The 26,789-nt window shown below is 37.8% G+C and overlaps 1 protein-coding gene across 3 annotated transcripts in view; it reads right to left on the bottom strand.

Annotated features, from left to right (window-relative positions):
• ZC3H13 (zinc finger CCCH-type containing 13) overlaps positions 1-25,604 on the bottom strand; it is a 46,028-nt gene extending 20,424 nt beyond the window's left edge. For 2 of the 3 annotated variants that reach the window (XM_053934326.1, XM_053934328.1), the window contains exons 1-9: positions 25,466-25,604; positions 19,530-19,655; positions 18,984-19,093; positions 13,467-13,578; positions 7,192-7,300; positions 4,902-5,041; positions 4,003-4,157; positions 2,452-2,649; positions 933-1,106 (exon numbers count right to left, since the gene is read on the bottom strand). In XM_053934326.1, the coding sequence (XP_053790301.1) occupies positions 933-1,106; positions 2,452-2,649; positions 4,003-4,157; positions 4,902-5,041; positions 7,192-7,300; positions 13,467-13,578; positions 18,984-19,093; positions 19,530-19,646 (1,115 nt within the window). In that variant the 5' untranslated portion in view covers positions 19,647-19,655; positions 25,466-25,604. The remainder of the gene's footprint in view (positions 1-932; positions 1,107-2,451; positions 2,650-4,002; positions 4,158-4,901; positions 5,042-7,191; positions 7,301-13,466; positions 13,579-18,983; positions 19,094-19,529; positions 19,656-25,465) is intronic. The other variant, XM_053934327.1, reaches the window with a different exon arrangement.
• Between the last annotated feature and the right edge of the window lie 1,185 nt (positions 25,605-26,789).

Genomic DNA, 26,789 nt, shown 5'->3' with positions numbered 1-26,789 from the left:
AGAAGAGGTATTTTGCAGACTCTGTACTACTGCTCTAAGAACTCTCTTCCCTATGAAGAATCCATTCTAGTAAAAATGTCCATCAGTCACATAAAACAATCCAGTGCTGTTCCAGCTGAACCAAGTCACCACAAAGGTCAAACAGTTTGCTTAAAACTCTTTGGATTGCTGAATGGATTTGTTTTATTTTGCTTGCTTTATCAGGATGCAGAAATATGTATGACATCTGGAGCTTCCCCCACCCTTCAACAGAGGTGCAGAAAATAAGAATGCTTTGCTCTCCATTATACAAACATGGGACTACAGCAGTATTTAGCACTGCCATTCTAAATCTGAGCTTACACTCATTCAGGCCAAAATAAGGAGCCTACTCCATTTTTAATGGGTGGTAAAACATTTTTTTCAAAGCCCCAAGAACTAACAAATATGATACCTTCCCTAAAACTTCCTGCAAGAAGCTTCATACAGCATTATTTAACCAGCTGTAACTGCTTCTCAAGAAAGATGTGCAGAACCAGGACCTGTGTATCACTTTACCTATTCTAGAAAAGAGAAACTCTGCCCGTTTCCCATCTCAAAAGTAAAAGATATTCCTAGTTCCACTTCTTAAAAAGGGGAAGGTTAGGGAGGAAGAAAGCTCCTGAAGATTCACAGACGCACTGTATCTCATATCAGACTTCTGAAGCTCTACCTGAAGGCAAAACATTTGAGAGGAACTGATAAACAGAAACTTTCAACGTGAATTGTGTTCTTGACGTGACTATAGATACTCTCCATGTAGTAACATTGCAAAAGAACAAAAAGTCTCAGAGCTCAAGTGTTTGAGGCACAAACATTCACAACAGGCACAAAAACAAGTAGTTAAACCAAGAGAGGAAGTTTCCAAACCGTAACTATTAAAGGAAATGAAAACCACAGAATTGACCTCCTACCTGCGAGAGGGTGAGAAGTTATGTTTGTGAGTGGTTGACTTGGCTGGAGCTCGGGAGGTTTGCTTTCGCCTTGCGGCAGGTGGTGAGTACTCCCTGGAAGGGGAAGAATTACTGCCAGAGTGATCTGCAGGACTAGGAGAACGTTTCTGTCTACGAGAGCTTTCAGATGGATCTCTGGGAAACATAAACAAAGCTTCTTTAACAAGGCTAAGATGGCATTAGCACATTTCTAAGAAATTACAGACACCTCCAAGAAAGAATTTTCTGTGATTACCATATCAAGAGCCATGTTATACAGTCATTTGTTCCACCTATGATTTAACATATGAAATTACCTTAAGCTAGCAAAACTCAAGAATGCAAGATATGCACTAAATTTCCTGCTACACTGGACTTTAGAACCAAAAAATAAACCTTACTGAAATTTTACCTAACATTTCATGTGGTGGTAAAACAGAATTCTTACCAGTGGAGAACTATTTACTACCTTATTATAAGATTTTTGTAATATCAGAACTTTATTTAAGCAGCTTCAAGCTCAGACACATTTTTACAGGCTAATCCCAGTAGCAAGTGAATGAAAGTAATCTGCCAAAACTTTCAACTATTTCACTGACTGTACCTCATAGAGATTTGACATTACAACTTCATTTTTTATTATGTAGGGAAAAAAAAAGACAACAATCCAACACTGAAATGTAAGGCTGTAGTCACCACAGCAATACCTGGTTATAGTACAATGATAAGACAAGTACTGTCTTGATGCTTTCAGCACTATCTAGAATGTTCTTTTCTACTGCTTGCAACTTCCTTCCAGTAACAGAGTGTGCAATCATGAGGGAAATAAAATACTTTCAAGTAAGTATGGTGGAATTTATTTAATCAATTAAAAATACATGACTGACTGCTCTTCCAATCCTTAGTCTGATATGCCAGTTACAAAGTAAGACGTAACAACAGGTACCCAACTTTCAAGAAAATATAGGACATAAAAATGTAGATCATGTATCTTTCAGCTTAAGTGGATGTGTATGCTCCAGGAAATAATGGAATATTCATAGTAGCCCACCATTTTTTTTTAATATATAAATACATATATATGCAAAAGTGAAGCAATTCTAAAATGTCAGTAGTCTTTGACTTTAACCTACTTGAAGATTAGGAAGTGTTTAAATGCACACTGCCAACTTTTCAGAAAAGCATACAATCAGACCAGTGAATGACTTCAATAAAGGTTTTGGCAAACAACCTGTTCCACTGGTGAAGATCCAAATTCTTGAGAAGTAATGAAGCTTTCTAAGGAGCATTTTACAAACTTATGAAGTCATGCAGTTAAAACCTACCAATCTGTTAGTTATAGTCTATCAATCCATCTACATAACACACTGAAAATACTTCATTGAGTACTGGAAAGGTTGTTGGCAAAGTATGTGATGCCACCCTTATTATTCAGTGTTCTATAGAAGATAATTTTAAAAGCAAGGTTACAGTTAAAAGCCCGTAATGCAACATAACTTACCTCTGCTTCTCTTTTTTTTCCTTGTGCCTTTCAAAGTCACGCCCTCTCTCTTTCACGTCCCTTGCCTTTTCTTCTGAACGTTCTTTTGCTTTATGTTTTTCTTTGTGTTTTTTCCCCAGGGGAGTTTCCTCGTGTACCGGAGGAGGAGGGCTAGGGGTACGAGGACCTTTCTTTTTACTCTGGGTACTTTTAGAACTCCTAGTGAAAAATTAATAGGGTGGGGAGGGTAAAAAAATGAAGAGTTGACAACTATTTCACACAATATTTTCTCAGACGCTGACAGGAAAGTTGTAACATAAAAGGCCTGGAGGCTTTTAGGATGGGATTTACCAATAGCCCTTAGCAAGCCAATACCAATACTCCCTTAGCAAGCACCATTCAACATCAGAACTTGACAGAAAGATGAATAGAGATGGTAAAAATTTATGTTGAGCTCCTCAATTTACAGCCTTTTTTTCCTACGGAAGTGAACAAAAATAGGAATTGCTCTTGCTCAGACAGAACCAGTTTTCAAAGATAAAATGCCCTTACATGAACTGTGTACATCAGAAGACAAAAACCATACAGTACCTTGTCTGTTTATACTCCCATTTCTGCAATGCAATATCCCAACCACATACACAAAATTACTTGAACGAACTACTCATGTTTTCAATTTAATGTTAACTACCTGACAGGATGAAGCATCTAAACATTCTTGAGTATGCATCTCACAATATGAAACATTATGTATTTTCCGCATAATTTACCACTAAGATAAATCCTATCAACTAGGTATCACTGCATATGTCAGTAGTATACCACCACATGCTGTACCATTCCTGCAGCAGAAACAATGTCCTTCTACCCCTATTTAAAAGGGGATTTTAACAAATAGGTTAAATAGGGGATTTTACCAAACACAGATGTGTCTGGTTACATTGCAGCAGTCATTTCTTTCATATCTAAAAGCTGCAAACAACAACTCAAAATGTCTTTGGCCAGCAAGAACTTTAGAAGCTGGTTTGGAGATTGAGTCTGGTGGCACAGCATCCAGTTAAAATCCTGTGATATTTTATCCTTAATTCTTCCCTGCTCCTCTACATCCCTCACTTCTTATCTTCTCCTGAATTCTGAGAAATTCCCTGCCTTGAAAGTTGCACATTATATCTTAAACAGTAATATACAATACCAACAGAATGTGCAGTTGGTCAAATTTTAACCACTTCAATTTAGAGAGGCTGCCTCACAGGCTGCAGCATTTCAAACAAAAGTGTTTTCCACTTTTCAATGGTTTCTATTTTCTCATCATCTCACAAAGCTTCTGGAGATTCAAAGAGAAAAGATCTGCTTGTAAACCATGAAAATAATCAATTGAAAACTACATCCATATGACAATTATCTGCATAAGATGATTCACAATGCACGATTTAGAGATCTTCTCCTAAATTTATATAATCAAGGGCACTGAAAGGAAGGAAGACGAAAAATATTATTTATGAAAACTCCAGTAATAAATGTAAGTGTGGCTCTCTGTTCTCACTCTCTTGAAAGACGCACCTACATACTGACCTCTGCTGCTCCAAAAGTGGTGAAGACACAGTAGATGCTTTCTTATCTTTCTTATTAGCTGAAGACGATGATTTGGGACTGGATCTTCGTTTTGGAGATTTGCTGGACTTTCGTGGTGATGGTGATAATTTAGATCTAACCACCTCTGGAGAAATCTTGAGGGAAAGAATAAAATTAACCAGTAAGATACTGATGCTCAAAAGTGTAAGTGTATGCTGATATGTGTGTCAAACATGTAAATTCAGCAAGTGAGAGAGTATGAGAACCATGTACATCTCTACTTCAACCTCATCACATTGTTTGCAAAGAATAGCATAAAAGGAAGACAATAGATAAAGTGCAGGAGGAAGAGAAGGTGATGCACTCTGTTATACGTTACAAAAGCTGTAACTTAAGGTTTAAAATCAATATGCTCACTAACTAACTCACTCACATTTGTCTGAAAAAGAAAGACCTTAGAGGATTTTTTTTTTTCAGTCTTTCCCAAAATTTTAGAGTTTCTAACACCTACAGCTTTGTCTCTGTCACTCTATTCTGTTACTACAAGGCAAGCTGGAAAATGAGATTGGGAAATGCCTTGTATTTTCTTTTACCTATCTTCTCCATTACAGACCTTACTAGTTTTGTATCACTAAAATGCATTAAATCCTACTCATTTAATAGCTGACTTCAAAAAGGAGAAAACTTGGTTACTGTGCTGGATGACTGATCAGATACTCACTTCAAGTACTGAAGTCACATACTAATTACATAGGTGCCAGTTATTTCCTATCATGTAACACAATAGTGCATTGGTAGCCCAAAAACTTTAAAGTCTTCTGGGAAACAATTAGAACCCTTCATAGAACCCTATGAAGTGGCTGATGACTTTTTTTATTTCACGTTTACATAATACAAACCTCTTTTTTAATTACTATTTCCTCTCGTTTCTCCATGTTTTCCTGCTCCAATTTCATGAGTTCTCTCTGAATCTTTTGGCGCTTCATTTCCAAAGACAGCTCATGATCATAATCATAATTAACATCTCCATTATCAGAGTCTTTATTTGAAGAAAAAAAAAAAGTAAATAGATGAATAGACAATTTCTTATGAAATAATACAACAGTAACATTTAGCATACTAGATGGCAACCATAAATATTTCCATGACCTTTAAGCACTGCATCAATGGACCAAGGAATGAATGCCAAATTTCTTCTCCAATTCTGTATGCAAACCTGAAGTAATTCCAGTTGGTTCCATACAACCTGAAGTTAAACTCTTACACTTCATTAAAAATAACTCCTTAACTTCTTTGATGGACATTCATCTGAGGTAGCAAGGGAAAAACAGTAAACCACTTCATATTTAAATAACAAAAAAAATTAAAACTGTGTCTTCACAAGGAGTGAATATATGTAGAGCAGTAGTTAACTGGGGAACTAACATGAAACAGATTCATACAGTGATGCACAATACTAGAGGGCTTTATTTAATACAGTGTCTAACAAATCAATTGAAACACTTAATTACAATTAATGTAAACACTGATTTTAAAATAAGAGAAGAGTTCTGTATGAACCCTTTCACTGGATAAACATATACTTCAAGAGTTTACATCTGGTTTTACAAAATTATCACTCTTTGGTTTTCACATTAGAAAAAGTGCTATTTCTCTCATATTTTCATTAAGTCATGGACAGTTAATATCTTAAGTTTCCAACCTGGCAACTGAAATCTTACTGAAAATTGAATTTACTCACTCTGTTTATATTAATTTTGTTTATGGCTATTTAAGTCTAATACTCAAAAAGCATTTTGGGAAAATATCTGTCAGAGAAATGACAACTTAATTAAAAAGTTATTAGTTTTTACTCCCTTCCTACATATGGGAACTACATAAAAGGGTTTGCAATAACTACACTCAGTCTACAAATCGCCTTCATGTGTCACGAATGCATGGGAACAGTCCAGAGAAAGGTGCAGTTCCCAGTAGCATAGGTTCTTTCCAGTCTATCCATGTACTTATATAGCACTCAGTAGAAATGAACAGACAGTAATTCTCCTTCATCCATATACTGACAATTGACACTATTTTGAAAAAAAAAAGCTGAGTTCTCAAGATGAAAAGTCTCACTGTCTAAGATTTAACACATTCATACCATATGTTTATACAGACCTTGCGGTTTCTATGTTCCAAACTTTTTTGAGTCAGGTTTTATTTCCATGTATACATGCCATAGATCAATTTTTCTTAACAGTGTGTAAAAAAAAAAGTCTACAATGAGTGAATACATATATTGGCTACTTTTCCATTCCAAATACATTCCATGTATTGTGCTTAAGACACAGCAAAACAGGACCTGCAACACTTTTAACACACAGTGTATTGAAAAGCTCCCTAGTTATTGACATTTCCAAGGAGCTCATTCCTACAACCTGCAGTGAACTTCATTGCAAGTATCTTCATAATATGTGAATTCCCTCAGATGGGATCAGAGCTGCCATTTTTTTCTTGCAACATTTTAACTACTTCTGAAAAACAGATGCTTAGAAAACTACAGAAACACCACAGTTCAGTGGTGTTTCAGCAAAAATGAAACCACCAATAAGTACTAAAGTACCTCCAAACCCAAAAACTCCCATCCACCAACTCATACAAAAGTGACTACAAAGGTAATGCAAGACACTTAGCATTCTTCAAGTATTTTTAGAACATAAGTATGTCACTGATGTCCACCTTCAACTGTTGTTACACGCATTCTAATGGAAACCTTGATAGCGACAGCTTACACCATTACAAATTATGCAACAAAAACAGCTGAGTTTTGATTTCAAAGGATTTGCACTTTCTTCTCAGACTGACAAGTTCCAAAATTACTTTAGATGCAACTTGGATTCATCTAGTGACCTTAATGTGAAAGATTCACCATGAAGTAGACTATACCTAAATTCCTTGTTGCCTGAGTGGTCAAAAGAGGAAAAAAAAGAAAAAAGCCTGTGGTTTTAAAGCTAGTTGGTTTAACCACTGTAGCAGTCCAACTCAAATAACTTGTTAGTTCTCCTCAAAAAAAAAAAAATTTAACAGCTACTGTATGAAAGTATTCTGCTTAGAAAGTAAATCTTGAAGCATTCCACTTGGCACAGAGCTCAGAAATCTCACAGCTCTTTAAGGTGTCAGGGGACTGTCAGTTCAATACCTTATACGTACCTTCTCTATTTGTTTCCCAATCCCCATTTTCCTCTTCGCTTTCTGGTGTTCGCTCCTTTGTAATTTTGATATCCTCCTTTTCTCTATGTCTTCCTCGTGAAGACTCTTTCTATAAAGGAAAAAATGCCACATTAGAGTAAACAACTTTATTTTAAAAGAAGCCTGAAGAAGCAGGTGTATTTTACATGGTATTTTGGCTGGGATTTTTTCATAGTACAAAAAGCATTTTCCCCTTTAGCCTGTTGAACAAATATCTTCCTAAACAAGCAGAGACTCCACAGGCTACATGTTCTAATGCAATTTCATATAATCAGAATGCAGATAGCAGAAGAGGAAAAGAGAAGAAAGGATTCATAAAATAGGAAGGCTTAAAGGCAGGGCAAGTAGGCACCGAAAGAAGAGGTTAAGTTCTAAAGCCCAGAAGTTTAATGAACATTTAAAGAGTATAACTTTCACAGCTTGAGCAAGAATTCTTAGCTGTAAATAAGAATATTTATAGGCAAGGCAGATGAGCCTCAGAGTGGAACCATTTAGCTCTTCAGAGGATAAAGAATGGGGGCGGGGGGGGGGCGGGGACAGGAGATAATAAATAAACCCAGAGACCCTTGGCTGGCAGAAGGGGAAAAAATTCTAAAGCAACACAATCGAATCAAGTTCCATTGACAGCTTTGTGTTTGACTTTCACTGTCTCCAAGACAAGTCTAACTAATGCAGTAGCACCCATTTCCCATATAGTGGATGGTCCTGTGAACACCTAAGAAAGCCAGAGACTATGCTTACAAGAAAAAAAGATAATTTCAAGTCAAATGATGCTGTGCTGCTCTTGTGCCCTTGCTAAATTCCAGTATAAAGCTACATAGTTGCACCTCAGCATCTGCTGAAGCAACATTCTCTGTATGATGTACCTGGGCTCAAGTGGAATACAGGACAAAGTTTCCTCACTACTAGCAAAAGAAGAAAATTCAAGCTTACAAGTATCTCAGGTTAATATATTAAATAGGAAACCAGAACAGCAAAATCTGTCCCATAGTCCTGTTTTTCTCAGCTCACGTAGTGCCCTCTTTTGTTTTTCTGGGGATTCTTTCATATTGGTATGTGGGAGAAACGAAGAAAAGGAGATGCCTGAGAATTTCACTAGCTATTCCTTACTGGGACTTAGACCTTAATTTAAAACCTTAACATCACCTTAGAAACACATGAAGGAAACAAAATAAAATTGCAGACAGCCACTCAAAAATGAGTAAAATTCAACTATTCCTTTTTATTCAGCAACAATGTTAGAAACTTATCTCTAGTTTAATGATGAAAATCTCTAAAATTATACAGAAGGTCACAACTTACTGAGTTATGTTGGTTGCTGACATCAACTGCAGACAAGTCTACATCCACTAAGCCATTGTCTCAACATGCACTAAAGACATTCAGTCTAAGGGCCACAATTCTACTATGCCCCAAAGCAAATTACTTTAAAAGAAAACTACTCTGATGAGATCTGAAAATCTCTAAGTATAACAAGCCTTCTCTTCAATCATTCTTTTCTTTGGAAGACTGTTCTTATTTTTCTAGCCCACCCTCCATGAAGGCCACAGCTGTTCTACCGAGCTGTATACTTCTGCCATATACTTAAACTAAGTCCTATAACATAAACTAACAAAACCATAATTTCTTAAATATGAATACTAGCTTCTATTAATTCAACACTAGCTCTTACTAGCAAACCGAAATACGAACACTAGGACAACCTCTCTATGCCGATTTTAAAAAATCTCACAAAGACAATTCATCAAATACCTTGTCATCAAAGAACGTGGAGCAAGTCAATGCTTCAAGTTCAATTTAACAACCCATGTTAAAAATACTACACAACCTGTATGCATCATGCCTACCTCCTCAAACTTACAAGCCAATACAAGCATCTTGAAAGAGCTTGTATTTTCTCCTTTCAGTGGAAAGATTCGGTAGTAGCACAATCATATTTCTAGAGAAGAACTGAGAACAAGAAAAGCTATCAAAATAAAATACTGACTATAGGGGAAGCAGAGTATTTTACATTAATGTTGTTTAGTTGTCAAGAAAAAAAGATTTTTGACAACACTGCATCTTGAGAAACAAATATCAGTTTAGAAATTGAGTATATTTTTCCTGGGGCATGCTAATCAAGAATTTAAGTTATGATGATTTAGAACACATACCTAATTTTTCTCACTGAAAAATCTTCAACATGTTCCTTTTAGTTTACTTGTTACACTTGTAACACATTTGATTCCCTCATACTATGGGAATGAAATATTTCCTCCATATCCTTACAGACCCTTTCTGTCTCTCCCTTAACAAGCCAAGAATAAATTAAGTTAAATTCCTAAAGGCCAATAGCATGACTATCACTTGCACCTGAAGATGCTGTATATTCAGTCTTGATAACTCTTTCTCTGCAGACTCTGAAAAAATCCCATTTACTAGATGAGAAACATTACACCTAAATAATTATATATTTATTTACTAAAAAAAATTGCAGCATGTCCTAAGAGGAAACAGTGATTTACTAGACTTTGTCTACACTGTTTTTAGGTATATGTTCACAGCTAAACATAGCAGGTATTGGATAGATTTTTACAGTTTCATGTTATGTTTAGAGAGATGCCACATAAGAAAGGGAAAAATTATTATGGGTGACTTCTGTGAGATTTTATTTAATTTAATGTCTATTCAAGTTGAAGTTCTATGTTGCATGTGATCAGCACTCTACAGCACAAGACTTGATGTCTACTTGAATAAATTTCCCTCTACTGCCAGAAAAGCCTGGCCAAGCACAAAAGGACTCATCCAATCTTAAAACATGCTCCTAGCCAAGAAGTGTTACTTTGCCAACGCTGATGGAAAGAATAAAAGACTGATACAATACAGGAGAACCTACAATTCTCACACAGCAGAAATCTTGGTTTCAACCTTGCACACATACATGCAGCAAAATAAACTCATTCCAAAGCACAGATTCCTTTAAACCTACAGTAAACTATGCATATTACAGCTACAACCTTTTGGGCAAGCACAGTACTACTTTGCTCTAGGTATAATATCTTTATAGTGTAAACTACTATCACACTACAGAAACACATAAGTAAACGAATCTGAAGTTCCTCTGACATTAAGAGGTATTTGTTCCCATTTCAGAGATGGAAGACAATGGACAATGCTGAGTCCTATTTCCAGTGGAAATAGTTAAAAGCTACAGTGACAAAATCCAGAGATATGAAACAAGTGATACACATTCCTTACAAAAACCTTCCTAAATGTACATTAAGCTCCTCCCACTTTCTCCCAAATCACACACACCTTCCAGGTTAAGACTTCAGTAAGACTTCATACACACCAATGTAACTGTCTTCTCATATTATTTAAAATAAAAATTTTCAACTAAATACAGTAACAGCAGGAACCTCAACTAATTATCTGTATTATGATTCATACACTAACGTAAATGCTGAAGTAATTCCAAACACAAATCCAAGAAACACAAAAACAACTGAGTTCATTCAATGTAGGCGTCCACACAGCACAGCATATTCTCTCTGCAAACAATAGTACAACACATGAAGAAATAAAAAGGGATATAGTCTATAAACTGCCAATATAGGAAGTTTCTTCCTAAATACATACATATTGTACTAGATAAGTCTCCAAAGAATAAAAAATCGCTTCTGAAAAGATTTTATACTAGTTATACTGTCTTAGCTTCTTGTGGAACCTATTCAGCTTTGTGTGTCTATCTTCTGGCAACCAGGTAGATTTGTTTTATATAACATTTCCCCTTGTAATTTTCAAATTTGCCACTCTTTCTACTGGTATAAAGTACGAATATGACGCATCTAACTTACATTCTCTCAAACATACATTATATGCATTCATCCCATGTCCTTTCTTCTCTCCAGTTTATTTCTCACCTCTTTGCCCACTTCAAGACCTTTGACTGTATTTTCTTGCATACAGGTGATGACAACCAAACAGCATTTCAAATAAAACTAGACCATGAATTTCTACAGCATATTATCAATCATTTTCTATTCCATTTTTATATATACCTGAATATTTGCTTCTACAACTGTGACTTCACTTTGAACACATGGTTTCATTGAGCTGTCCACAATAACTTATTTTTCTACTGCATGGTTTCAGTTACTTTTAAAAAATTAGTTCATTTTTTGTTTTAAATACTTTCTTCATTGCCAACACCAAGTTTCATCTGCCATTGTACTGCCAAAAACTATCTTTCCCAACCCCTGTGGCATTCCTCAGACTTCAGTAATCCCAAGTACTGTTTTCAAATCTTCTGCAAAGTTTGGCATTTGGGATGTCCAACCTTTTTCTACATTCTTTAAAATTATAGTTCTTTAAATGAATTACAATAGCATTCGGTGTAATTCAATTTCAAATTAATCTAAAATTTTTCCCTTAGCTGGGTTATAAACCTAAAATACTATACCTTCTATTCTTTGACTATCTATACATATGCCTCAGAAGTCTTGTTTCAAAACAGGTTTGACCTACATCAGCCAGTTCTCTCTTAACCACTACCCTCCATCATAGTCTGGTAAAGCACAGATTTTGTCTGCAGGAATGTTTCTGATCAGTCTCTTTATTTTTAACCAAAATTATGAAACTTCTTATGGAACAAGCTACCTTTCATTATTTCAAAGTTTTCTTATCAAGCTCTGCTGTTACCCCAAAAGCTTTAATAAAATATGGAAACATCACATATTAGATCTCCACCATAACAGCAGCTCCACCGATGGAGCAAGATTTTTCTTAGCAGTTCAGTCACTCGAGTCTTCTGTCCTTTAAGATATTTTCTGGTTCTTTGCAAAGCAACTCTTGACGACTGTCCCTCTTCATCTATTTGTTCCAGAACATTTTCTTTGATATCCTGTATTTTGAGAGTTGCCTCCATGGAACTAAAACAAAAGTTCAGCTGTTTCCTCAATCTTCCATTTTATGTGATTGAAGCAGAGCATTTTTTACTCTGCTGTGTGCTTAATCTATAAATAGTTCTTTGATAGTTCTTTGGTTAACACTAATTCGCCAATTCCTTTAGATTCTTGCTTCCAGTTCACTTTCACTTGGGTTTTAGTTGTTTAAGAATATTTTATTATTACATTAAGAGAACACTATAAAAAGCAAGGTTAACTAACCCAAAGTAAGAATTACATCAAAATTAGAGTGGCACCAGGACAGAAGTTACAGCAAATTTTTAATGACGGTTGGAAAAAAAAAATTTTCCCACCAACCATGTACTCAATAACTGAACAGTTTATTCAAACTATTAGAAAATAAAAGAAACACATTTCAGTAAAAAGATTGAGAGTTTACAAAAATTAACAGCAACTGAAAACATGATTGGAAGGTAAGCCATTCTGTTAAATTTAATGATAGCAGCTGCTGCTGATATATTTACAGCTGACATATGAAATTCATTTTACACAGCAAGTAAGAACAGACCAAGAGGAAATGATCGAACATTGTCAATACCTGCAGAAGTAAAACTGATGTTTTACAAATAAAACCTTTAAAAAAATTTTCATATTAAGATGATCTTAAACAGGAACACAGTGGTGCTACTGCTACACAGGTACAGGGTCACAGTATGAACTCTGTCCCTATTTGTTTGTAACATCAGAAACAGGTAACACAATTTAAAAATAATTAAATGTTGATATTTGAGGGCCACAGGGTTGCAGAAAGATGTTTACAAAATAAGAATAATAATGATTTTTTTGCAAAATCCACTAATTGACCAGTTGGGGTGCCTGATGAGTATATGAGGAGGAAGGCAAAATGAACCTGCACAATTTTAACTGCATGGTTTCATCAAAAGCAAATTTGGGGTGAACAACTTAAGTCAGGATGCATGTATACAAGGGATATGAATAAGTGTTGGGGGAAAAATAGTGGACGACTGAAAGAATGGTTAGTGTACTTTCTTGGTAATAATCAAAGAGTCTGCACTGTTATTAAATACCTGTTTATCAGTATTTATAACACATTTTAAGTCTGTGGGGTTTATAAGATCTTTGGGAACCAAAAGACAAGAAAGCACTACAAAATTGCAAAACAGTACAATTGTTAAGACACTTCATAACAAAAAAATGTGATATGCTATGTACAAAATGATCAGTTCCTTAAAACATTTTCAATATTACAAGTCACAATGATAAGGTTTCTAGGACACACTGCCCAATTGTTACTGAGGGATTCTGGAGTTCTGCAAACTCCACTCTTACCCTAACAGGAGAGGATGATTCCTCTGTACTTCGTTTCTGTGGCTCTGCCTCAACATCTTGACGTTTGTTCTTCATTCTTTCCCGAAGATCTCCAGTGGGTCTTTCTGGTGACCTGTATAATACAGAAAAACAATATAACCAGTTCTATGGGACTATTTTTAAAGGAATATCATCTGTCTTTTAATTATTATTTTATTAGTACATCCAGAAAAATCTAAACATCCTACCCAGAAGCAAGGTGGATGAGTAAGAAAATATTCCATTCTAAAGGGCTTAAGCATTAGAAAAATCCCAATCCTTTCAGAAAGTCAAGATTGGACTCTAAGAAGAAAAATTATTTTTATGTATTTATGGCATTACTCAGTTACTACTCTATATCAGCTTCCCATCCAGAATAAATAACTTTATTCTGACCATCATGCCGATGTGTTTCACAATCACTCCTACCAAATATTTGGAGATTTAGCCTTCTCCATAATCTAAGCTGCAACAACTTTTATATATAGTACATAAATACAAGTGTCTCTCTCTATATATTACATATATATATATTTAAAATCACAATTAATGCAAAATCAAACTACTATAGACTAGCAATGACAGTCACAGAGAAGCACAACTCTGAATGTGGATGAAGTCTGCAAGCAGAGATAACCTAAGCACCAGCCCCCCATGGTCCAGGTGAGGCTGCTACACAGGAAAACACTGCTGCAAGACATGAATCAGAAATGAACTCTTGGAGGCCTCTTCCATTTTCCATCTTGCAGTAATAACTATTTCATTATTTAATTACAAAATACTGGATGAACTCTGGTTGTCGTGCACCTTTATGATATAGTTTCTGTAAAAGATATTACTGTGATGTGGGAGGAACATCCTACACTACTATAATTTTGTCACCTCTTAGTATGAATTCATGAGTTCATTCACCCCTTATGGGTTAGAAGAGAACAACCATTGCATTGGTGAGACACTGGCACAGGTTGCCCAGAAAAGTTGTGGATGCCCCATCCCTGGCAGTGTTCCAGGTCAGACTCGATGGGGCTCTGAACAACCTGGTGGAGTGGAAGGTGTCCCTGCCCATGGCAGGGGGGTTGGAACCAGATGATCTTTAAGGTGCCTTCCAACCCAAACCATTCTGTGATTCTATGATTCAAACAAATTCCTAAGCTAAGGGAATATAGGAACTGTTTCAGATGATCTTTCAGTTCAAGAAAACAAGTTTTCTCTTCATATACATTTGGCTTGACATGGAGTTTAGTACTTCTGTGATGGCTGTTAGCTGTAATTATAGACTTTTCTGTGAAAAGGTTGCATACAAATACTACATCTGTGCCTATCAGTTGACACTAAAGAATCATAAAGAGATACTAATGCTGTCTTTTGATTAGAAAACTTATTTGTAATATATGAATAATGAAATTTGCATTTCTTTTTTTTTTCAGACTGAATCAGTTTCCATTGAGAAAGTCATTTCTCCCACTCATCCTGTCACATTATATATAAAGGGTAAACTGACTTTCACAATGCATACAAAAACTTAATTTAATACCATTTCATTTTCAATCTGCACATATTTGAAAAAGTAATTTTTTTTCCATTTCCTCCTCTGCACAGTCTCCTACATTTAATTCTTTAAACTGCATCACGGGGTTAAATGTATGAGGACCTACAGAGACAAAGACCAGTGACTGCTCTCATTTTTAATGCATTTAATTCTCCATGAAATTATAAGTACAGCTCAATCTAGATCATAGGAAATGTACAGAAGAGAAGAGCTCTGCTTTTTTCATCACTAAGGATCAATTAATAGCCAGCATACAAATATAAGTTATCTTCTTTGCATGCATGACTATATGATCTTTAAAGTGTCTGGATTTAGGAGAGGTTATGATTCAAAGTATTTTTCCCCTCCCCTCATATTAAAAAGGTAACTCTTTGCATTACCAAAACTCTCTGAAGCATTCCAACAACCAGCTATCTCAACAAATAAGCTGTCTTTCAGCATTAAAGTGCAATTCAACACCTAAATTTTTAATGATATTTAAGCTACAAATACAAAGGATTTGGATTAGTGAAACTGAAAATTAAGTTAAAAGGCAGTAAGATTATCAACAATGTATTTGTAATATTGTTCCTTGAGAGGAATACTTTCAGGAAAAAATCCCATTAGCTGAAGGAGAAAGCAAGAGATCATGCATGCACTGAGTGCAGCTCATGTACCTTATAGAGTGACATCTGACATTCTATTTTTTTTTTTTTAAGTTATAGGCTGGAGTAAAAAACAAAGTATCCAAACCATTTTACCATCAATTAATAAATGTTTTCTTTCCTCCCATGCAGGAAAAAAGGTATTGTGCTAAAGCATTCTTCAAGTCTACTTAAATATTATAAAAGCTGTGAAAAAAACACATAAATTTAAAAGGTACACATTCAGGGCTGGGGTTTGCTGGACAATTTTTTTGTTTGGTTTTGCTGTTAGTGGGTCAGCCTTTTTCAGTTTTAGGAGAACACCAAAGCAAAGTCATGGTAATCACCCTATCTCTCCTTCCCCAAAGACTCAAAAGCCTCCAAAAACTGTAATAAAATAAGATTGACAATTAGTCAAAATTTAAGAAATAATTACTCAGGAAGCCATGACTGTTTTCAGATGCTTTGGCTGGTCTACTAGCTGATTTTTCTTTTATGTGTACCACAGCTTCATTTCTACATTCAACTTTCCACCAGCCCACTCCAAAAGGCATCTTTGGTTATTCCAGGTCATGCTCACTGTTGAAGTGGATCTGTTGAAGTTCAAGACAAATTACCTCTGCAGTTCAAGATGATGTGGCTAGACTGCAACTGCCAGAACCTTTCACACAAAAGGCATTATGCAATTTCTTTTTAGTATTTTGAGCTGGGCCCATCTTTTAAATAAGGCCTAAGATGAAGAATTTCCTCATTTCAAATTCTAAGGCACTTAAGTGATTTTAAACAGCATTACTTCCTGCAACAGTTCAGTTCTCCACGTTCAACAGCATTTAGGAAATGAACATTCATAAGTGCCTTCATTTGTTCCTGTACTTCTTACAGTGTCAGGAACAAGAATCCAACAACAGGCACACCTTGCAATATATCTATCTGAGTATATCTCTGTGTACCTGTGTGAGAGCAGATGTGTGCATAGAGGCAGATGACCAGTATTTGTGTATTATGTACACATTATAACTGCTTAAGAAACACTGTCCCATTTTCCAGTTTCCCATATTTGAAACTTTCAAAAGCCATACATTCTTTCCTAGTATGACTGCTGGCTTGGTTTGGTTTGTAAATGCAGTGTGATGATCCCAAATAAAGAGGATCAGTCAGACTAAGAAAAGGGCCAAGCAATGGCACAGATGCTGACCATCGCATGAAAGAGCCAGCCAGGAAGCTGCCAAGCAACTAACCAACAATCTGCAAGTGCAGAAAGAGCAAAATTCCTAGTGGGATAGCATGTTTACACAGAGCTCACAGTTAGTTTCTCCTTAATTCTGATGTTGGGAAGACTGGCAGGTCTAATACTGAATTTCTAATACCATAATCAGGTAAGCTTCATGTAAAAACACGTTAGGTTTTATTTTTATAGCATGATTCTAATTCATGCTGTGAGAGGCAGCATTAGTGCTAAAATCTTTATCACACTTCAGAGTCAAGTTTTCCTACTGTCTGGTGATGTTTTGAACTATGGGAGGCATTATGGTCAGATAAAACCATTAAAAACAGGATTGACTGCAGGCAGGTATGGAACTTGAGGCAGAAGGTATGAAGACAGAAAGGCAGCAAGACATGCTTTGTCCTACCCAACTCCTTGCAAAGCAGATGAGACTTCCCTGGCAGGTGTGACTGAACACATGCAGACATGCTGCTGTTCTGCTATCCCAAATACTTGAACAAGAATATTGCTTTAAGTGAATTGATGTAGAAGCAGCATTAGTTTGGCTTGCCTGAAGCCAATAAAATTGCATTTGAAATGCCTGGATAACATTTGTGAAAATCTCTCTAATGTTAAATGGCATGAAAATGCCACCATTTTATTATGTACATATTATGTAGCAGCTTTTCCTATGTCTGGCCAAGAGCTATTAGTGGAAACTTTTGAGGACAGGCACAGCTCTTTCATTTGTCTGTTTTGGGGTGTGTGTGGGGGTGGTGAGCTTCCTCCCCCTTTTTACTTTTAAGAACACCTTTATTAAATTCTGAATGTGCCAAGCAAATAAGCAGGAAGACTTGTCCTTTGAGTTTTCATACAGTCTTAGTAAAAAAGTTAGCAATAAGAAGGAAATCAATGTTTTTCTTAAATGTCAGTGGTGACAGTGAAGCAGAAACACAGCTTTAATCATTAAAAGAAATGTCACTTTTCTTCAAATGACCAAGCAGAACTATGCACTGAGTGTTCCAAACACTGAAAGCAAGGAGAAAATGACATTTTAACAGTTTTAAAATTTAATCCCTACCAGTAAATCACTTACTTTATTCATTTGGAACATTCAGCGCAGAACAGAGTAAAATCTTTTACACACAAAAAGAAACATTAAACTCAGTGATGTATTTTGTATCCCAGCTGCTACCACCTTAGAAGCAATGGAAGATCAAACAAGCAAAGTCAAGATCACCCTAGGAGTATGCCATAGGAATAGGAAAAAGAACCAAATACAGAACCCTAACCTCATGCCAGCCTTCCTGTTGTTGCTTTACTCATTGATGCTTCAGTGTGCCCATCCATAATCTATCGGTAATACTGGCATTATGAAGGACAGCTGTTTGTAAATTGTGAATCCTTCACAGAGATACTATGCTAAAACAATAACATCTTTCCGTCCTTTATAGCAAGAACACTACGAGCTTACTGCCATACTTGGTTTCAGTTAAGTTACGTGCTATGCCACACGAAGGACAGTTGAAAAAAAAAATTAAATTTTAGAGACATACGAAGAGACATATAATAAAAAATATTCTCTTTTGAAAAATTAGGTAATTTTTTTGATCTCCCCCTACAATACAGGACATTTTTCAATATCTGACAGATAAAGTCACAAAGCCATGTTTTGAAGAGTTTTCTCATAACATGAGAGAAAGGACAGACATTCATCACGCAACATAGCAAAGGCAGAAGGGCTGTGAGTGTGAGCACCACTGTAAGTAATTGCAAGCCAACATTTTAGTACAGGACAGAAAAGTATACCAGAAAGCAGCAGCGATACTCTGCCAAAAACAAAAAAGTACTAAGGCACTTGAACTTCCCATTTCAAGTAATATATAGTTAATCTGTATCCAGTCAACCATTCATTTTTTTAAAGCTGTATACACACAAAAATCCTGCACATTGCCAAAATAACTGTTTTAAGCAGCTTCATAAGGCAGTCGGTTATTGATGTAACACACAATTAGGCACACCACAGCATTTCACTTTAAAAAAAAACAACAAAACAAAAGACAGAGTTGCAAAAGCTATTTTCCTACAGCATGTGAAGAATTCAAAGTGAGTTCTTGATTTACCTTCTATAACTGCTGCTATAGCCTTTACCTCGTGGTGAAGGGCCATGTACGAATCTACATGTGTTCCCATAGAGGCAGTTGCCAGTCTTCAGCCAGTTACGGCACTGTGTCTAAGAGACAGACATTACTGGGTGAATTTCACACTCCTTTCTGGAAATACCATTGGTGTGAGTGTGGCAGAACAAACAAATGACTCCACATTAAGTCCCATTTATCTGTAATTTCTGTCCACCAGTAATATAATTGATTAAAAAAAATAATCAACAAAGAGCATCAGGTCTGGCAGAGAAAAATTTAGGCTGGTGGAAATATTATTAATATGCACAGTAACACTGCTCCATCCAGAAGCTGGCACAACACACAGTATTTGAAAATTCTAGTATTAGTATGTTGAACATCCATGCGTTAAGGAGTTCTTTTCACCTTTACTTAACCTCAGCAACACCTGAGCATTTGGTGCTTGTGAGCTACTCTTTCCCACCACATAAATCCTGGAAAAGAAGATGCTGGGGTGGGGAGGAAAAGAAGAACACTTTTACAACTCACCTCTGCAGTACTTCCAGTGCTGGGTCCAAGCCTTTCAAACACACTGGGTCTTCGGGATGTGCTATCGGATATGGTCTTGGTATTTTCCACTGTGACCTTCCTTCTAATTTTTGACATTTTGTACTACTTCAACCAAAAAAAAAAGCAAAACTGTAAAATCCTTCAGTTTGGGGCTATTGACACTGAACTCACACGAATAAAATAGTATGAAGTACGTTGCAAGAGTTGCTGCAGAGGCGATGAACAAAGAAAAAGAAGTCATAAATGAGTGAAATGTATCTAATAACACGGAATGTTTCTGACTTGAGCTAGTCAGCTGAACACCAGTAATGATAATTTTTCATTTTATTTCATGACCTGGTTTGGATTCTTCAGCTTCCCCTTGGGAAAGATCATATGGCACGTTATTTATTTAGGCAGCAAACACCACAGAGGACAGATGCTTTCTTTCATCATGTATTTTTGGTGCACGAACTCAAGTGACTTAAAGTGAATAGAACCTTTAATGTTATTTCACCAACCTCTCAGAAACCAGTTCCAACCACTACAAACACCTCCCAGTTTTGAAACAAATTTTAAAAAATGAGAGCTTTTTATTTTTTCCCCCTTGTTGTATATGACAGCCTACTGAAAGCCATCTCGCTATCATCCACAGCCTATGTTTGTTATCAGTCTGACTTCTACAACTATTTGGAATTACATGAGTTTAGGAAAAAAAAAAAAAAACACCTCCATAACAATAATGCACTTCTTAATCTGTTAAAAAAGTAGCTCCTTCTCATTAAGGAAAACAGATTTTAAGGAAATACAACATAACTTTGATAAACAAGAAGCCACAATTCACCCTACCTGAGAAAGGAAGGAGTTACAGTGAAAAAAAAAAAAAAAAAAACAAACCATATTTAAAGAAAACAAAAGGAACACATATATTTTAGCACTACAGATTGTACAAAAAGGGCAAAATGGGCCTCAAAACCTAATGTCCATTCTTTACATTCTACTTGATGAAAACAGAAGTAAAATAAATTTGGGAACATCTGCCAGGTGCTCAACAATTTATATACAGCTCAGAAACACACCTCTTTGTTGTACTGCACTGTGCCATCACCCTCATTAATCAGCAGATCATGATTAGCCAAACACTAATCTCCTACCCTTCTGCTGCTGTCTCTTCTGCTCCTAAGCACACATCACCTTATTTAGAACACACACACACACACTATCTCATACACAAACAGGTTACAAATGACAAAGTTCATCCATAAAGCCAGAATAATACACATTTAAACTAACATCCACCAAAGAGGATTAATACACATTTTCATCATCTGATCAGCAATATGTTCCATATGGTAAGGTTACATTTCAGAGAAACAAAATATTATAATGTAAAAATGTGGACATTTCATTATCTGAACCCTATACTTATTTCCATGACAAGATTTCCCTAGGAGTCTGACACTGTGCATTTTCTACAAACAAAATACTGTGTTGAAGCTCTTGTGAAGCACGTTAGCACTTTTATAAACAATGGAAGAAAGAAAGTTTACACTGTGTATTTGATATTTCTCAGTAGATCTCTGCTCTACTGACTCCTTCTTCAAGCCTCTGATTATCTGAAGAATTTTATCTCATAAAAAAGGTTCAGATAATCAAGACATTAACCAAGACGTTCAGGGAGGGTAGAAGTTAACCATATGGTGTATACCAAACATTAAAAACAATGGTTAACATCAATTAGTGGAAGCAGACAGTCAAACATTAGAATTTCCAGTAGTATGAAATTATTTGGGTTAGTAAGAACTGTGGAGAACAGAGATTTCCAGAAAGATCTAATTGAGTTAGAGAATTGAATAATACAACAGCAGATGAAATGCAAATAGATAAAATGCAATGCAAACAAGGAGAAATGATTTTGTCTAAATATTTGATGAGACCAAATTAGTCCAGTCTTCTGAGAAAAATAATTAGGAGTCATTGTGGACAGCTCAATGTGCAGCAATAGTTAAAAAGTCTGACAGGATAAACCATTAAAGTTAGAAAGCAAAACAATATCACATCTCACCTAGCTGAGCACCCCTCCATTTCAGGATTCTCACAGAATTTCAGAAAAAACCTACTAAATTTCTACAATTTCACACAGTCACATTCTTTTAATAGAAGATATAAAAATCAACTGACACATGCAAAAGCATTTTTAATAAGATAATCATATAACAAATGCCTAATTTGGATTAAATATTTACAGTTAAAAGAGCCATGTTTGAAATAAAAAGTTAGATAAACGACACTGGCAATGGCATAGGGAGAGGGTTCAACACATGAAGGACAGATGAGTCTAATACACAAGTACACACTGACATCGTAGCAGCACACAGAAAAATCACATTCATTTTGCCTCAATTCCAATATACTTTTATTTTCAAAGAAACAGAGGCAAAACTTTCATTTCAAATGTTAATTTTTACCCAGCATTTAGTACCTTTTTGGAATTAACTCGTGTAGGACGTTATGATGATGACTAGGCTTAAAAGGAGTTACAAACATGGAGAGGATGAAGGGGCAACATCATCCTAACTGAACGGATAATTTAATTCCAACCACCTTTTTCTCTGTACTTTTGCATATGGAAATTAAGAAGAATACCATTCAACCCTAAATCTTCTAAGGTTTGTAAAACTCCATATTAAAAAAAAACAAACAACTTAAAATGAGAAACAAAAACCTGCACTATTTCGGGTAGCAATCTGTCAGTTCTATCCTCGTATTCTGGCCCATATCTACCAGTTTGCAATTAACAACAGATCCTTTATTCACAGAAGAGATATTTCACAATAGATTACTCTAAAGAAACAAACCTGGCATGCTGTGAGTGCACAGCATATTACTTTATGTATGCACCTATTATCACATGAGGGCCTCGCTCATGTAACAAGAACTGCAATTCCACTGCTCAGTGAATAGATGTTATCCAAGGCTGCAGGATTAGAGTCCAGACACATTATTCTGAGGCAAACTGAGGAATTTCACTTTGTCAAACTATGTATTTCAGAGACTGTGTTTGCAAATGCAATCAGTCCCATTTTCATTCCTTGAGGACCAAGCGAGTTGGAAAAATAAAGAGATGATTAAAACAGTATTGAAAATCTCAGATGGATAACGACAGGTTTTTTGTTTCTGAGAAGGTTCCTTGCTCATAAACAAGTACTGTAAGGGGGAAAAAATGACATGTTTAATTTCCAAATTTCTCAGACTGCACATTAATGGACAACCAAAAACAATTTAAATGGAACATCCCATAAAGATTCCCCTTCTGAAACATTTTTCACCTTCTGCTGTTTTACCACTGATGATCACAGTCCTGCTATCAATCCCACACTGATGGCCAGTGCAGTGACTTTCCATCAGACGTTTGTGCCTCTGAATTACCATCTCCTTATCAAACACTAATGTGGGATTAGACAGCCATGAGTACCAGTGTAGACTGAGCCTTAAGCACTCTCAACATTTCAAGTAATTACTACCAGGATTAAAAAAAAAAAAAATTATAATTTCTAAGTAGAATATTATGCACGTCTCTATTTCAGATACATGGCACTGCTGACTCTGCTTAGGGGCACTGAACTTTCTGCTACTTCTGAAACAGAATGAAGTTTCTGAAACTGAGCAAAGTTTACTTTATCTTCCTAAAATAAATTCTATACCTAAAATTTTAACTGTAAATTATCATTTTTTCCATGCATAAATAAGATCCACAACAGCTTTTAAAATAAATTAGAAATACTATAACACTATGAAAACTCATTCATGGATTCATCCATGTTATTCTTTAAAGGAAGTAACTTTCCCAGGATGAGAGACAATCTGTTAATGATATTAATTACACTACCATTTGAAGGAGAACATATCACAGAGTGTTATTTACATGAATCATCTAAAATGTGACAGACTTGAGAGAAGTGAGTGCACCTATTGAGCACTGACCAATGAACCGAAATCAATGAGGCATGATATGATTGACAGCATTCACTGAAATTCTGTATTTTTTATTACCAATATTCTTATATTTTGGTGTCAAGCATGCTTAACAATTTTCTTCACAATCAGTGTGATACTGCATAAGTCATAATCAAGAGATATCTGAAACATCTGGTTTTCTCTTAGAAAAACCTAATCCAGCCCCCTGAAAAATGAATCCTGAAGGATTCTACAGGAAAACTTGAAACTGAGATGTAACAGATCAAAAGCAAAGTTCAAAAACAAGAAAACATTTAAGGAGATAAAAATCTCTTTAGGAAGTCCAAGACATCACTCATAAGCATGTCAATGTCTGCGCATGCACACCACACCACACACAAGCTACACACAACATCACTTCAGAAAATCCTACCTGTGAAGAGATAAATAATATGCCATTTCAAATAACAAGCCAAATTACTTCGAAGTCCTACAGATGTTGAGATACAAACTCATTATTAACACTCCTTGATAAACTAAATAGGTGTTGAAAACTAAATAGCAGCTCTGAGAATGGTTCCCTGCACTTTTTAAAATTAAGAGCTTTTACCTGAAAACATTTCGGGTCCTATTACAATGTTAATGCTTCCATGTCACATCACTAATAAAATAACGGTATTTGAAGAAGCTCCATGGGTTTACTACCTAAAAATATTGCTAAAAATAGTAAAATGCATTCATAACGAACCTTCCAAAAGAGCAGTCAAATACTCACACAGAGAAGCCTGTTTGACACAAAACTAGAAATTAATCCAAATTTTAAAACTCCTTGCTGGCAACCCATCACCATAGTAACTTGAACCTATCCCTCTAATTTCATATGTGATATTCTCCATTAGTAGCCATAAGCAACTGCTAATTATGTTTGCACAAGTATGAAATCATGGTTGGCTTTCCAAAGGTGAATAAAAACATCAGGCCACAGCACCATACCAGGAAGTATAGAGTATTCCATGCCTTGTCTAACAAAGTCTTCATACTCAAAGAAGATGTTTCCCCAGACTAAGGGACAGTCTGTGCAGACTGGTGCAGACAGGTCCAAGTTCACTCTGCCTTACACTGCATTACCTCCGATCTGTGAGCTGGATCAGCACTTTGGTGTGCCGTCACTCTCAGCAAACCTGCTGAGAAGCAGGGCGCGTTATCTTGGGCACAGCCACATAAACCACACTTCTTTAGTTTCCAGGTAATTGGCTGAGTGCGTCCACTCCCGTCTGCACAGAGGAACCGTGAGTGTTCCATCAGCAGCCCAAGATCCCTCAAAGCGCTGGTTGCTAACTCACTGAGAGACAAACACCTGACCTTCAAGCACTCTTGCAGAAGGTTGACAAGAAATCAACGGTGGAGTGAGAATCCATCCAGAAGCCAAAGGCGAGGCCCTAAGTAGACCACCCATAACACACTAACCCACCGTGCCCGGCTACAAGTTCTGGAAGGGATGGGAGTTAGCTGTAGCCGCTACCTGAAGGAATGGTACTGCGGGAATTCATACAAGCGAAATTAGTAGTCCCTCTTGAGCACATAGAGCAGAAACTATTTTACTGCCAGAAAGTGGGAGAAGAGCACTACCGAAGTGGAAGGAAAAAACCCAAACAAAACCAAAATCCAACCAAAAAACCCCACGATCAGGGAATATCCGACTATACGGGAAGCAGACTCCAGCACGACCACCGACTGACGGAACGGCATCCCGGGCACACGGCGGGATGGCGCCTCCGGGCGCTCGCCCCACCCCTCCTCGGGGAGCCCCCGGCCGCGCACCAAGCTGGGCGGCAGCGCGGCCCTTCCCCGCCGCTGCGCTCCGCAGGCCGAGCGCGCCCGAGGCCCGGCGGCCACGGGCCGGGGGGGAAGGGAACACGGGGACCCGCCCCGGCTCTCCACCCCACCCTCCGCGCCCGCGGCCGCCCCGCCGCACTCACCTGCTCCTTGCGCTGCCGAGCCGCTCCCCGCCGCCTCCTCCGCCGCCGCCCGGGGCGGAGAGGGTGGGAGGGGGCGAGGGGGGGGTCCGTCCTCCCGGGCCTGAGCGCGGAGCGGCGCCGGCAGGAGGGGGAGGAGCGCGCGGAGCGGCGCGCGCCCCCGCGGACCCGCCGCTCCCGCCCCGCGCGCCGGGACAGCCGTCGTGGGAGCGCCGCCGCCGCCACCGCCTCCGCGCGCCCTTCCCGGCGGCCCTCGCGCCGCCCGCGCCGCCGCCGATGATGACGACGATGACGACGGCGGTGACGTCGCGGCTGGGAGGGCGGTGGCGGGAAGGGCGGAAGCGGCAGCGCCGCCATCTTGGGGAGAGCGGGGCAGGCTCCCGGCTCCGCCCCCGGGGCGGGGCAATGGGGCTGGCTGGGCCGCTGGGGCGGGAATTCCGTGCGGAGTGGCTGAGGGAGCTGGGGGTGTTGGGCCTGGAGGAGGCTCGGGGCTGACCTTATCGCTCCCTGCAATCGCCTGAAAGGAGATTTAGCTGAGAGAGCTGGGGCTGTTGGGCCTGGAGGAGGCTCGGGGCTGACCTTATCGCTCCCTGCAATCGCCTTAAAGGAGATTTAGCCAGGTCTTCTCATCCTGGCAACAAGTACCAGGATGAGAAGACCTGGTATTAAGCTGCACCAATGGAGGTTCAAGCTGTACATTAGGAATGAAATTCTTCACAGAAGGGTGATTAAACATTGGAATGGATGCTTAGGGAGGTGGTGGAATCACTGTACCGGATGGTGTTTAAGGAAATACTGTACATGACACTCAGTGCCCTGGTCAAATTGACAGGGTGGTGTTGGATTGTAGCTTGGACTCATTGATCTCAGAGGTCTTTTCAACCTCAATGAATCTGTGTTTCCATGAGCTTCAACTAGAACAGGTTGCTCAGAGCCCCATCCAACCTGTCCATAAATGTTTCCAGGGTTGTGGCATCTACCACCTCTCTGGGCAACCTGTACCAGTGCCACACTACCCGTATTGTAAAAAAAAATCCTTCTTTCTTAGTTTAAACCTGCCCAATTTTGGTTTAAAACCATTGCCCTTTGTCCTGTCACCTTACAGAGTCTTCAGGCCAGTGCTGTGCTGCACCAAGCCCTTGGCTGCCGAGTGAATGGACTTGGCTGGTTGTAGTGGAGCAGCCTCTGGGCACTGCACTTGGTGGTTTGGCCACTTGTGTGTCCTCGATTGCTGTGACCACCCTTCCTGTTTCACAGGGGACGTGATAAGTAGGGTTCTTCTCTTGTAATGGAATCCTGTAATAACACAAATGACCTAAATGGGGGA

Source organism: Vidua chalybeata, chromosome 2, assembly GCF_026979565.1.
Source record: "Vidua chalybeata isolate OUT-0048 chromosome 2, bVidCha1 merged haplotype, whole genome shotgun sequence".
Lineage (NCBI taxonomy): Eukaryota > Metazoa > Chordata > Aves > Passeriformes > Viduidae > Vidua > Vidua chalybeata.
The sequence above is the reverse complement of the archived record's forward strand: the minus strand, read 5'-3'. Positions and strand labels throughout refer to the sequence as shown.